General features: G+C 36.0%; 1 protein-coding gene across 3 annotated transcripts in view; it reads left to right on the top strand.

The window, feature by feature from the left end:
* Window positions 1-12,790, top strand: part of LOC150105441 (peroxisomal carnitine O-octanoyltransferase-like) — a 311,316-nt gene that overhangs the window by 152,338 nt on the left and 146,188 nt on the right. For 2 of the 3 annotated variants that reach the window (XM_090394815.1, XM_090394813.1), the window contains exons 6-7: window positions 1,242-1,450; window positions 9,170-9,283. In XM_090394815.1, the coding sequence (XP_090250941.1) occupies window positions 1,242-1,450; window positions 9,170-9,283 (323 nt within the window). The remainder of the gene's footprint in view (window positions 1-1,241; window positions 1,451-9,169; window positions 9,284-12,790) is intronic. The other variant, XM_090394814.1, reaches the window with a different exon arrangement.

The raw sequence follows: 12,790 nt of genomic DNA, 5'->3' as shown, positions 1-12,790 counted from the left end.
GCTAATTATTTCTCCTAAAGTCCTGATGGTGCCCTCTAGCGGGCAGTGTTGGTATTCTTGGGCTGAAGGTCTTCTGATGTAGGTTTCCTCAAATTTGGGAACCTACATCAGAAGACTTTCAGCCCAATCGCCCAAGAATACCAACATTGCCCGCTAGAGGGCACCATCAGGACTTTAGGAGAAATAATTAGCTTCCTACTTCTTCCTCACTTACTGTTTGTTGTGCCTACGTGCACGTGTCTTGTACTTAAGTTCTTGAAAATGGCAACGTGACGTTACCGAAATATAGAAATATATTAAAATTTATTTTAATGTATATCCGAGTACGTTGTAATTTCCTTAAATTATGTAGTGAAAAATTCTTCTTCTTCATGTAGCTTCCTCAGTGAGAGGGTGCAGCACTATGTCCTTCTAGTTCTCTCTGCTGGTGGATTTCCTTTTTGTTTCTACATAGCCATGTGATCCTGTCCATGATCTTATATTCTCAAGCCATGTCTTTCCCATAATTTTTCCTTCTAAAACAGTTAGTATCCTCTGCCCTGCTGAACCTCTCATCAGTACATATCCTGCCAATTTCATCTTTCTCTAGATCATTTCCTTTAATAAAGATCTCTGTGTTCTCATCCTCTGTAGGACATCTGTATTTGTCATATGTTCTGTCCATGAAATTTTCAGAGCTCTCCTATAGCACCACATTTCAAAGGCCATTATCTGTTGTCTTGCTCTCTTCTTGAATATCCAGTCTCGCTTCCATATGTGAAAACTGGCCACACTAATGTTCTTATCATTCTTTTCTTTGTCTCGATACCCACAGAACTTCTGAGCAGATCCTTATTTTTCTAGAAGGCATCTTTAGCAATGCTGTTCTTATTTTTATTTCTTTATCTTGCTTTCCATCTGCAGTAAACATGGACTGATTATGAATATAATAATTTTATTCATAATGTTGAGAGTATTAATTTTTTTTTTAATTTACATACAGAATTTTTAAGAAACAAGTTTCAATTTCTTATAGAATCATCACAAAATTCTGTCTTTTGCTAAAAGAAGTAAAATTTTTATATTTTTTGGTGCCCAAAAGTAGAGTTTCCGAAATAAGAATACTTATTTGTATATTAAAAACTTTCTCGTATTATAATATAATGTTATAACTACAACACCTACTCATACTTTCCAGAGTGAGTAGGTGTTGTAGATTTTATCATAAAAAGCATTTCGAAAACATTTTTCCTTTAAAACAGAAGCAGAGAATGAACAAGGGCCAACCCACATCGTAGTATTTTGTAAAGGACATATTTTCACCTTTGAAGTCATTGATGAAGATGGTGAACCCCTTACTTATCCTGAACTTAAACAACAGCTACATTTTATTGTTCAGTGGTGCCAGAGTAATCCCAGAGGACCAGGTGTAGGCTGTCTCACAACCACAGACAGAACAACTTGGGCAAAAGTAAGTAATAATGGACTGTACAACTTTATAATTATTCTTACATATAATTGTACAACTTTATAATTGTACCCTCTCAGGATAGAGAATCAGAGCAGAAATTATATTAATAGCTTTGAGTGTGTACGTTGCAAGAAAGAATTTTATAGGACAAGATATTAATTGGGATGTAGCTATAGACGAGGAAAAAATATTATGATAAGCATTAAATATTTTAGGCAAGCTTAGCAAATGCAAAATGAGTTATCATTATAGGGGACTTCAACCAGAACAATGTTATATGCTGCCTCCTCTGCCCAGTATAAACTGGGCAGAGGAGGCAGCATACGGTACTAAGGGAACTGCATTTTTGGACTTCTTCAGGGATGACTGCCTTAGGCAGCATGTGGTAGAGGGATCAAGCATTTCAGACTCATTCGTAGCATCAGAAGATCTGATTGTGACCCAAATGGGTAAGAGACCATGTATTCATGACTTGGAGGATGAATAGGCATGTAGAAGTATTAAGGCAGAAGGAATTTATGTGGAATTATAAGGTAGACTTAGAAATCATCTTGCAGCAGCATAATGGATGGAAGAATTTGTAGGAGTGATGTCAGGAATGCATGGGAGATATTTAAGAAAAATTGTTCACAGTAATGGCAGATTGTATACTTGAGTGAAGAAGATAAAATGATTTGAAGGCCAATGTATGACTAGTGAAATTAAACAGAAATTGCAGATGAAAAAGAAATTATGGAAGACATATGAACAGAGCAAAAAACAGTGAAGTGAAGTGAAGGACAGCTGCATGAGGAATATAAAGCTCAAGTTAGGAGAGTATAGTTCGTTTAAGGGTTTAATATGATTGCGGATGGATAATCTTGTTGGACGGAGATGGGATTCATGTAACCAATACTGCATATGACATATTTCAGCTACTTAATCATCGCTTTATTAGAGTGTTCCATCCTGGTTAAACAAGATTGATTCCTAGAGGGATAAGAAGTGGTGAAGTATTAGAAGTGAAAGAAGAGGATGTATTCTAAATACTTGAGTACACTAGATGTCAGTGAGGTGAAGGTACTAGATGGAAATTTACATGAGTTTTAGGAAAATGTGCTGTGGAACTGACTGCTATTGATCTGGTTGTTTAATGAAAGTCTTGCAGTTGGACAAGCTCCTGGAGAGTGGAAGGAGGGTAATATAGTGTCAAGGGTGGTGGTGGCAGAATGGAAGTATCAAACTATAGGCCAGTTTGTTTTTCTTCTGTAGCTGTTAAGATTTCGGAGAAATTAGTAAGAACTAATATACAGAATTGGGCAGATGAGAGCAATATTATTTATGCCAGTCAGCATGGATTTAAAGGGTACTCTTGTTATAGTAATCTAGTTGCCTTCTGTAACAGAGTAACAAGAGCAGTGAATGATGTAAGTTCTACACTGTCATTTTTAGGGGTGCTTACAAATGCATATGACAGGATGCCACATGACAAGTTGATTTTTAAGTTGAATACAGGTTTGGATATCAGATCAGTAGATTGGATTAGTAACTGGTTTTCTGATAGATATCAGAGAATTGTATATGGAGGAGCAGTATCTGGGAGTAGGAAGGTTATAAGTGAAGTTCCACAGGGTTCAGTATTGGGACCATTACTGTTCAATCTTTATGTTGTGATATTGTCACGGGACTACAAGAAAATATTCAGTTGTGGCAGATGATGCAAAGCTTAGGAGAGTTATTATTAATAATGCTGACATTTCAACTCTTCAGGAATATTTGAATAAGCTGGACTAGTGAGAAAATGAATTGGCTGTCAGTTTAATGCTACTAAATTTTGGGATCCTTCATACTCATTTAGTGGAGTTATGCTGGAAGAAGTGGAGGAAACAAGGGATCTTTGGATGATTGTACTTGGAAATATGAATAGAGGTCATATTGCAAAGGTTGTGAAGACAACTCAGAGGATTTGTTGCAGTATTGAGGAAGACATTGACCATGAGATATAAAAGGGCAATGGTCACATTGTATAAAGTTTTGGGAAGAAGTTCTGCTGGATTTGCTGAATAATGTTCCAATGACTGTGCGTCGGCAGATGTAGTTCCAACATGGCAGGGCTCCACCCCATTTTGGCATTTCTGTGCGTCAGCATTTGGACAGGTCCTTTAGGGCTTGATGGATTGGGCGTGGTGGACCCATCATGTGTCCCCCCCCATGCTCACCCGATTTATCAAGCATTGATTTCTTTCTGTGGGGGGTATATGAAACGCCTGTTGCCTCTGACATGGACCTCGTGACAAGAATCGCCATCGCCGCTGCTAATATCCAGGAAACTCCAGGTATTTTCGAAAATGTGCGGCAATCAATGCATCGTCGATGTCAGGCATGCATCACTGCTAATGGTCGTAACTTTGAGCACCTGATGTGAAACCATATTGCATATCCAACTACTATTGAACTGTTCAGTTACTCCTAATAAAGTTTTTTAGACTACTTACTGCCCTTTGTGTCCCTGTTAGTACCTTCTGGTGGCATTTCCGGTCATGCTTTCCTATGTGAATGTGGTTGATTTTGATGTTCTCTACCTTCCCCTCAAAGTTTGTACGTGGAATTTTGAACCACCCTGTATATATATATATATAATAAATTGAATAACTGCTGTAACAAGTTCTGTATCAGAATCACCAACAAAATCTTTGAAAATAGTCAGGAACATTAACCACATCAATTGCAACCTGAATGGAGACCTTATAGTATTGACTGTGAAATGCTTTAGCTATTTAGGCAAAGTTTTAATAATGGTGGTAATTTAGATATGGAAATAGACAAGTCATTTTAAGGTTTAATGGAATAAATACAGTACATATAAATAATTAAACATCACCACCTTAATCACTCCTTATCACTTATCTCAGTCGTTGAGAGACATCATCAGAGAAACAGTATTAAAATTGCAAACACACACAGATTGCACAAAACAATGTGGAAAAGATTAGACTGAAAGCTTAAAGTCCTATGAGGGGCACCCTCTATGGATGCTGTTGGCTAGCCTTAGGCAGCTTGGAAGTTTAATATAACACTATTTATTAAGATTACATTGATTTTCTTCTTCCATTATGTTCTTCTAGGCAGATATTAGGAGATCTCCCAGTGTGACCATAATGTGATAAGTTTCAGGAACAAGGAACTTTGTAGACACCTAGATCTGCAGGAGGAAGTAGAGGATTCTTGGACTAGCCTTAGATAAAGTTTGAATGCAGCACAGATGTACTTTTTTTATTAGATCTGTGGCTATTTTTTCTGAGGTGTCCCAAATATAATAAACAATGATAGCATTATAGTCATCATGTTGAGCGGGATGTGATGAGATGGGAGGGACAATTAATTTGTTGATTATTTTGGCATTGTAGCCATTGAACAGGAAAGTCTGGCAAGTAAAAGGAAGTTCAGCTGTAAGATCAGCCTTGGTAGAACATAGATCGTCTATTGACCAAGTACTATAAACAGTCATTCCTCCAATTTCTGTTGCACACAAGAGTAGCAGCTGCCCCCCCCCTTTACAGTGCAACTGCAAACACACCAAACCTACTTTTCCTCTTTTATTCCATCTACACCTCTGTCTTCTGGAACTACCTTCCACATGATGCATTCTCAAATCACTACAAACTTCAATTCTTCAAAAAAAAAAAAAAAAAAAAAAAAGCCAGTGGACTTCTCTTTCAGTCCTCACCTGCACCCCACACATGGCGCTGATGTGTTTATAGGTCCTTCATCATTTCGTTTATGGAAACAATATAAAAATAAATAAATAAAAGATAAATGCCAATATCTGAGAGAATTTATCCAGTTTGAAATACATCAAAATATTAATTCAGAAATATTTTTAGTTCATATTCTTTGGTCTTCAGAATCAGTGTTAGGAAATGCAATTAATTAATTTTGTGTGAATGTTTTCTTTGTAAAATATAATATAAAAAATTTTCCTTGTTATTATGCTATTAAGTTAAAGGATTTTGTATTTTAATATTTCAACACCAGTATTTCTTTTAACATAATGCTGATAAAAATTATATTTTTAAAAAAAATATAGTGCTGAAGAACAAAATTTTCATCTTCAGCAGTATGCATTTTGGATTCCAAGTATTATATTTTGATTTAAACATTGCTCAAAAATGCCAGCATAATGCAAAATTTTTTGCTTTGTTTTATAGAGTAAATTAAAATTAACCTTTAAAATGTCTTGTATACAAAGTGGAAAGGTTTAATAAAAGTCTTTCAGGAGCTTTATCCTTAACATGTTCGCTGCCAATTACGAGTATACTCGTATGTCGATTTACCGACCTCCTCTGCCAAACCCTTAGTATAATTACCTTAATTTGGACCCTTGGATTCTGAATAAAGGAAATAATTTCAACTAAAATATAGTATATTATATATGTGCCTCAGAAGCCAACTACAAATATACTCGTATGTCGATTACCAATCTCCTGTGCCAAGCGTGAGTTAATCCATAATATAACACATAATTTGTAAATCAATTTAAACGTAATAAAATCAATAAAAATAAAAACCAATCAATAAAATAAAAAAAACAATTTATTCAAATTAAGAATGGTACATTTTAAAACAATTTTCCATGCACAATAGTGGTTTTTCCTGGCAAACAGGACAATAAGTCGTTTGTTTTGCGTACACACATGGCATGGCTTTGTCCGGCGATTCTTTTTTTCTGTTGGTGGTAAAATTTCCAAATAATGAAAATCCCAATTCCTCCTGATATTCTCTGATGCTGTAAGCTCATCCATTCCAACAAAAACTGAAATAAATTGATCTCTAAATTTTAACGTAGTCATTGCATTTCCAGTAATCATATTATAAAATTAATCTGGCATTTATTGATCTGAAGAAAGCATATGATAGAGTGCCAAGGCAAGAAGTCTGGAGGTGTCTGAGGGAGAAGAAGGTTCCAGAGAAATATGTCAGGTTGGTGCGGGAAATGTACAGAAATGTGAAGACAAGTGTTCGGACCTGTCTGGGACAGACAGAAAGTTTTCAAGTAACAGTTGGCTTGCATCAAGGGTCAGTATTAAGTCCATTTCTGTTTAATATTGTGATGGAGGTGGTAACAGAGGAAGTGAGAGAAGATGCACCTTGGACAATGTTGTATGCAGATGACATCTTGCTGTGTGCAGATTCAAGAGAAGAAGCGGGAACTAAACTGGAAAGATGGAGAAAAGTACTGGAAGAGAGAGGTATGAGACTGAGCAGAAGTAAGACAGAGTATATGTGTTGCACAGCGGGTGGCGGACAGGAGACAGATCTGGAGCTGGAAGGAAATGTCATCAGGAAGGTGAGAGACTTTAGATACTTAGGTTCAACAGTGGAAGAAGATGGAGGAGCTGAGAAGGAAGTGGGATGCAGGATACAAGCGGGTTGGAGGAACTGGAGGGAGATGGCTGGAGTGTTATGCGATAAGAGGGTGTCGATCAATCTGAAATGCAAAACTATAGGACAGTAGTGAGGCCAGCTATGACATATGCTAGAGAAACTGTGGCCCTGAGGAAAAATAACATCAGCAGGATGGAAGTAGCAGAGATGAGAATGCTTAGATGGATGTGTGGTGTGACCAGAAAGGATCGTCTGAGAAATGACTATGTCAGGGGAACAGTGAAAGTTACAAAACTTAGGAGCGAAAATACAGGAGGCAAGGTTGAGATGGTTTGGTCATGTGATGAGGAGAGAGGACAAATATGTGGGAAGAAGGGTCATGCAGATGGATGTGCAAGGAAGGTGGAAGCGTGGGCGGCCAAAGAAGAGATGGAGGGAGCTGGTAGAAGAGGACTAAGGATGAAGAACTTGGATGTGGTGACAGCCCAAGACAGGAAGGTGTGGAGGAGACTCATTATCAGCAGTGACCCCACTTAAGTGGAAGAAGCTGCAGAAGAAGAAGATGTCATAAAATTGATGCGCATTTTGAATGTATACCTCAAAAATGCGTATGCAAATTTCTTTGGCCATTTAATTGTCTTTTGTAAGGTGGAATAGTAAGAAAGCATTTGATCAGAAAGATCAGTGCCTGGCATACCCAAATTATAATCCCTAAAGATATTTGGTTTTAATTGAAATTTACCATTCTGGTTTTGCGCTTCAACCATTTTAAATTTGTGAATATTTGAAATGGAAAGAACTTCCCTCTTATCCTTCCATTTGCTAACTACATCAGGACCTCTTCTTTGCCAGACAAATTCCCCTTTCTTTAGTTTCTTCTGAATAACATCTGGTGGATTGTTTTTCCTATTATTTCTCAGGATTCCACACACGTACATTTTTCTGTCGGTAAGCGATTCCGTCAGAGCTACAGAATTATAAAAATTGTCCATATGCAATACATAACCCCTGTCTAAATATTCTTCCATCAAGTGGAATACAATATCATATGCGTGACCCATTTTCGCTAAAGAGGATTCAAATTTTCCTGTGTAAATTTTTATTTTTATCACCAATTCATTCGATTTGCATAGTTCATAGAATTTCATGCCATATTTATGTTTTTTGTTTTTTATGTATTGCCAAAACACCAGTCTACTGCACCACAACACCACTGACTCATCAATACATAAGTTTCTGTGTAGCTATTTCTCATTACACTATTAAAATGATCTAGGACTGGTCTGAATTTGTGCAATTTATCATTAGCTGCTTGGGAATTATCTGCAAAATGCAAATGACACAATAAAATTTGAAATCAATTTCGGCTCATTTTAGAGCTCCAAAATAGCAAATTGTAAAGTTGATTTGTACTCCAATAATACTCAATAGACGGTAAATTACAAGGACCCATATGAAGTAAAAGTCCAAGAAATAATTTCATTTCAGGTATGTCTGTTGCTTTCCAGTTGGAAATTCTTTGACTTTTTTTGATCTGTGCTCGGCTTTGCTCAGTATCTTGTAAAGCATATAAATTGGTTTGTTCTACTAAAATTGTGAGAAAATCTTCAGAAATGAAAAGTTTAACTAACCTTTTGATACTGAAATTTCCAGTGTCAATTTTAAAACCTGCAGTTTCAATAAAGTCAAATTATGGGGCTCTTGTTCTGAATTTTCCCAATAAGTAGATGTTGATGTATTTGGCTGGATGCTAACTTCATCTTCAAAAGTTTCTTCATCATCTGAGTCACTGCCAGAGTTGTCTTTAGGATCATCTTTGGAATCGGAACCAAATATTTCATGAAATTCATCATCGCTCATATTAGCATAAGCTTCTACTTCTATATCAGTAAGTTTTCTTTTACTGGCCATGGCGAAATTGAAAGTTCTTAGAGACTAGAAACTAAAACTAGACTAGACGCAATAAACACCGTCGTCAGTGCATGTAATATATAGGTGGAAGTGATACGAGATTACTCTTAGTTGGCCTTTGAAATAAAATTCTGTCTGATAAGCTGGTTACGGGATTACTTGTAGTGACCTTGAAGATGTGAAAACTCTTGGCATGCATGAACAAACTATGCCTGAGGAGCATGGCAGTAAACGTGTTAAAAATGTGCATTTCTTATTTTTATTAAGTTTATTTTGAACATAGTACACCTTGTATATATAACCGTATGATTTTGGTAGAATTGTTTTGCAATAAGTTATAAAAGTTATGGAGGAAGGGAGAGTTCTTTCAATTTTGTTAAATTTATACTTATTTTATTATTATTGCTATCTTTTTTATTTCAAAGATGTTTTTGATCATTTCAGAATAGAGAACATTTATTATCAATCCATCCAGAGAATGAAAGCTACTTGGAGCAGATTGAAACTTCCTTGACTGTTCTTTCACTTGATGATGAAGATGCACACTCACAAACAGATGTAAGTTGATTAAGAATGTATGGCTCAATTAACTACTTAGTATTTAAAAAGTTACATTATGGGTATAGCTCTTATTATTGATACCGATCTGAGTTCAGTTGAATGATTAATTCATTCACAAGACAGTCTCTACATTGTGAATAAAATATAAGCAACACTTTTGGTTAAGGTTGATTACTTCTGTTAAAAAAAAGGAAACAAAAGTTAACAGGAAAAATGGTTTTGAACAGGTGACCTTTTGGGGAGGCAGGGGGAGGGGTCTGTCTTGAATAAAAGATGTGTATCATGTCACATGGCAGAGTGCAAACTGAGGAAAACACTACTCAGTGACAGATAAAAGGAATATTGACAGAGCACTGATTTTTCTCTATAAAAATGACAGAAATATTAGAAATAAGGGGCTTGAGTTTGTAGTCTTAATGTTTTAATTTATTTCAAAGATTGTGTTAGTGAAATGTGCTTTTAAAAGATGATATCCTAACAAGAATAGAGAAAAGAGTATAGCATATTTTGGGATGATAAGGAGGAACAGCATAAAGAAGTGTATGCTTATAATAGCAGACAAGTCAGACTAGCTAACTAGTAGAGAAATAATATGTAGTTCGAGATAGACACGTGGTCTCAATACCCGAATCTATCTCTCTCCCTTTATTGTATGGGATAGCTATGGTTTTACTGTAATCTATATTATTTTTTGATGAAATTTTAAGAACTTTATCAATAGTATTTTTGCTCTAGCCATTATTTATAAATGTATTGCTAATAATTTTTAATTCTGGTTTAAGAGCTTGTTCATTAGAGCAAATTGTTATAGCTCTGTTTTGAGAGTGTTAATGACTCTGAATTTTTGCGAAGGGTGATGATTTGAATTAGCAAGAATATATTGGCCGGTGTGTGTAGGTTTGCGGTGTATCCAGGAAAGGGAGTGAATTCCTAAATACACAATTTATTTTCTTCAGTTAAATTCTTCTATCATGGTGAAGGCTAAATATATGGTTCCTTTTTAATACTTTGAACTCTGAGTGTAGAATAGGTCTTAGAACCACTGAAAATTATTCCTAGTTCTTTAACCACCTAGCCAGCCATTATGGATAAAATATGCATCCTAATACTCTTCGCATCCATCATTTATTTCAATGTAATATCAATGGTATTACAATTTTATATGCACTTCACATCCACGCTAACCTTGATGCCTTGGCCGGCAGCATGGTTAAAGTGTATTCTGATGGATTAATGTGATGTAACCACTTGGCCTACATAATTGTCATTATGGATTTGTTACACTCTTTGGTTAAGTTCATTCACATTTATCTCTAATTGTTTGTACAATTAAACTGAAAGGAAGTATGTGAAAGTGATTTAATATTTTAATTCTGGATATAATGAATTTTCCTTATATGTTATACAATGTAAATAATAGTTGATTTGTGAAATGATTTATTATTACATTTCGAGTAATCACCAGTTTCATATATAATAACGATAATTAAATTTTCTTTGAATTGAGTTAATAGGGAGATCAGTAATAGCATTTCCATAGGATATGAATCTGGTTGATGAATTTGTATGGTATTCAGTCATCTGTCATATAAGAAACATTATTTACAGTACTGTGGCAACAAGTAGTGGGCAATGTAGAATATTATAATTGTTATTATTAAGATTCAGGCATGGAGTCAAAAGACTCATCTTGGAAGGCCTTTTCGTAGAAAACACAGTCTATCATACCACTCCTTGAACTCATTGACTGTTCTCACTCTCACCAGTCTATCAAGCAATGCATTCCACAGTTCAACCACCCTACATGCAAAGAAACCACTCCTCTACCCTCATGCTCACAGCTTCCTTTAGTAACTTCCAAGGAATACCCCTTTGTCATGGAGTCAAAAGACTCATCTTGGAAGGCCTTTTCGTAGAAAACACAGTCTATCATACCACTCCTTGAACTCATTGACTGTTCTCACTCTCACCAGTCTATCAAGCAATGCATTCCACAGTTCAACCACCCTACATGCAAAGAAACCACTCCTCTACCCTCATGCTCACAGCTTCCTTTAGTAACTTCCAAGGAATACCCCTTTGTCCTTGCTCCTTTTCCCTCCCTTTTCCACCAAGTGAAAGAACTCCCCTCTGTCAACCCTGTAACTACCTCTCAACAGTTAAGTCTCAACCATATCAACTCTTCTTCTTCTATTCACCAAACTTTGCAGTCCACATTCCTTCAGCTTGTCCTCTAACATTGTACAGTCCTGAAACCATCTCTGTTATCTGCCTCTGTTACCCTTTCCACAGTTAATTTATCCGCTTCAAATCCTGGGGACAAATGAAAACAACAGTCCAAGTGTGATCTGATTGGGGCTTTATACATGGAATACCAACTCTTTTATCTTTGCAGGTCAGCATTCTTCTCAGTATTGCAGCAATCCTCTAGGTTACCTTCACCACCTTTGCAACATGTTCCCTGAATTTCAGGTTTCTATCGCTCATTACCCCACATCTCTTGCCTCCCCTACTTCCTTCAGTATACAGTCTCCGATCAGTGTATCCCAAACTTCAAAACTTTACATTTTTCTGCATTAAACTGATACCCTCCCATTCATTTGCTTATCTGTCCAGTTTATTCACATCCTCTTGCCAAGCTCCAGTATTACTAATAATCCTTCCTAGCTTCACATCTTGCAAACATGATGTGAAGCAGAGAATAAATCAAAAATATATTCTTATATATTTATATATAAGAATATTCTTATATATTAATATTGATATAAATGCAATTCTGCCAAGGTCTGTTATGCTAATCTCTAATGCACAAAGTTCTTTCCATTTCTTACATTTTCTGCATATCTGTACTCCCCCATCTCTCACCTGCCATATATCCAACTGCCAGGATGCATACATACCACAAAATTCCATAATATGCTATGCAAAATGTAGTCCTTAAATGGAGGAGGACTGGATGACATGCCATTAGCAATTTGAGCTGCGACTACTGCCATCATTCAAATAGTGCTGAGTACTAGGAACTATCAAACTATACTAAACACTCTACTATATTATATGCTCTACTATAAGCTATACTTATGCGATATCACAAGTATAAACTATACTATATTACAACTATACTAAATATATTTAGTATTGTGGAAAACTTATCTATTTCTTCTCTGCTACCTCCGAACGCGTCCGACTCTGACATCGCCCTCTCGGTAAGAATAAATCAAAAATAAACACATTATAAACAACAACTAAACTCCAATAGCAACACTACTGAAGGACACTTGTATCGCTGAAAAATGTAGCACAATTTGTGACCACACTATGTACTGATTAAAAACACTTTTTTATAGCACAGCTCAAATCTACTGCCACATTCTTTCAATACTCTATCATATTTTTTAAATAACAATTCCATGCCTGAGACATTGTAGAACATTGACACCATTTTTAAGGTTGGAGAAATTAGGGATGTTGAGTATAAGATGAGTAGGCATTAGCTTATCAAAG

Source organism: Typopeltis vanoorti, chromosome 6 (assembly GCF_054136105.1).
Source record: "Typopeltis vanoorti isolate ZY-2024b chromosome 6, IOZ_Tvanoo_1.0, whole genome shotgun sequence".
Classification (NCBI taxonomy): Eukaryota; Metazoa; Arthropoda; class Arachnida; order Uropygi; family Thelyphonidae; genus Typopeltis; species Typopeltis vanoorti.
The sequence above is the reverse complement of the archived record's forward strand: the minus strand, read 5'-3'. Positions and strand labels throughout refer to the sequence as shown.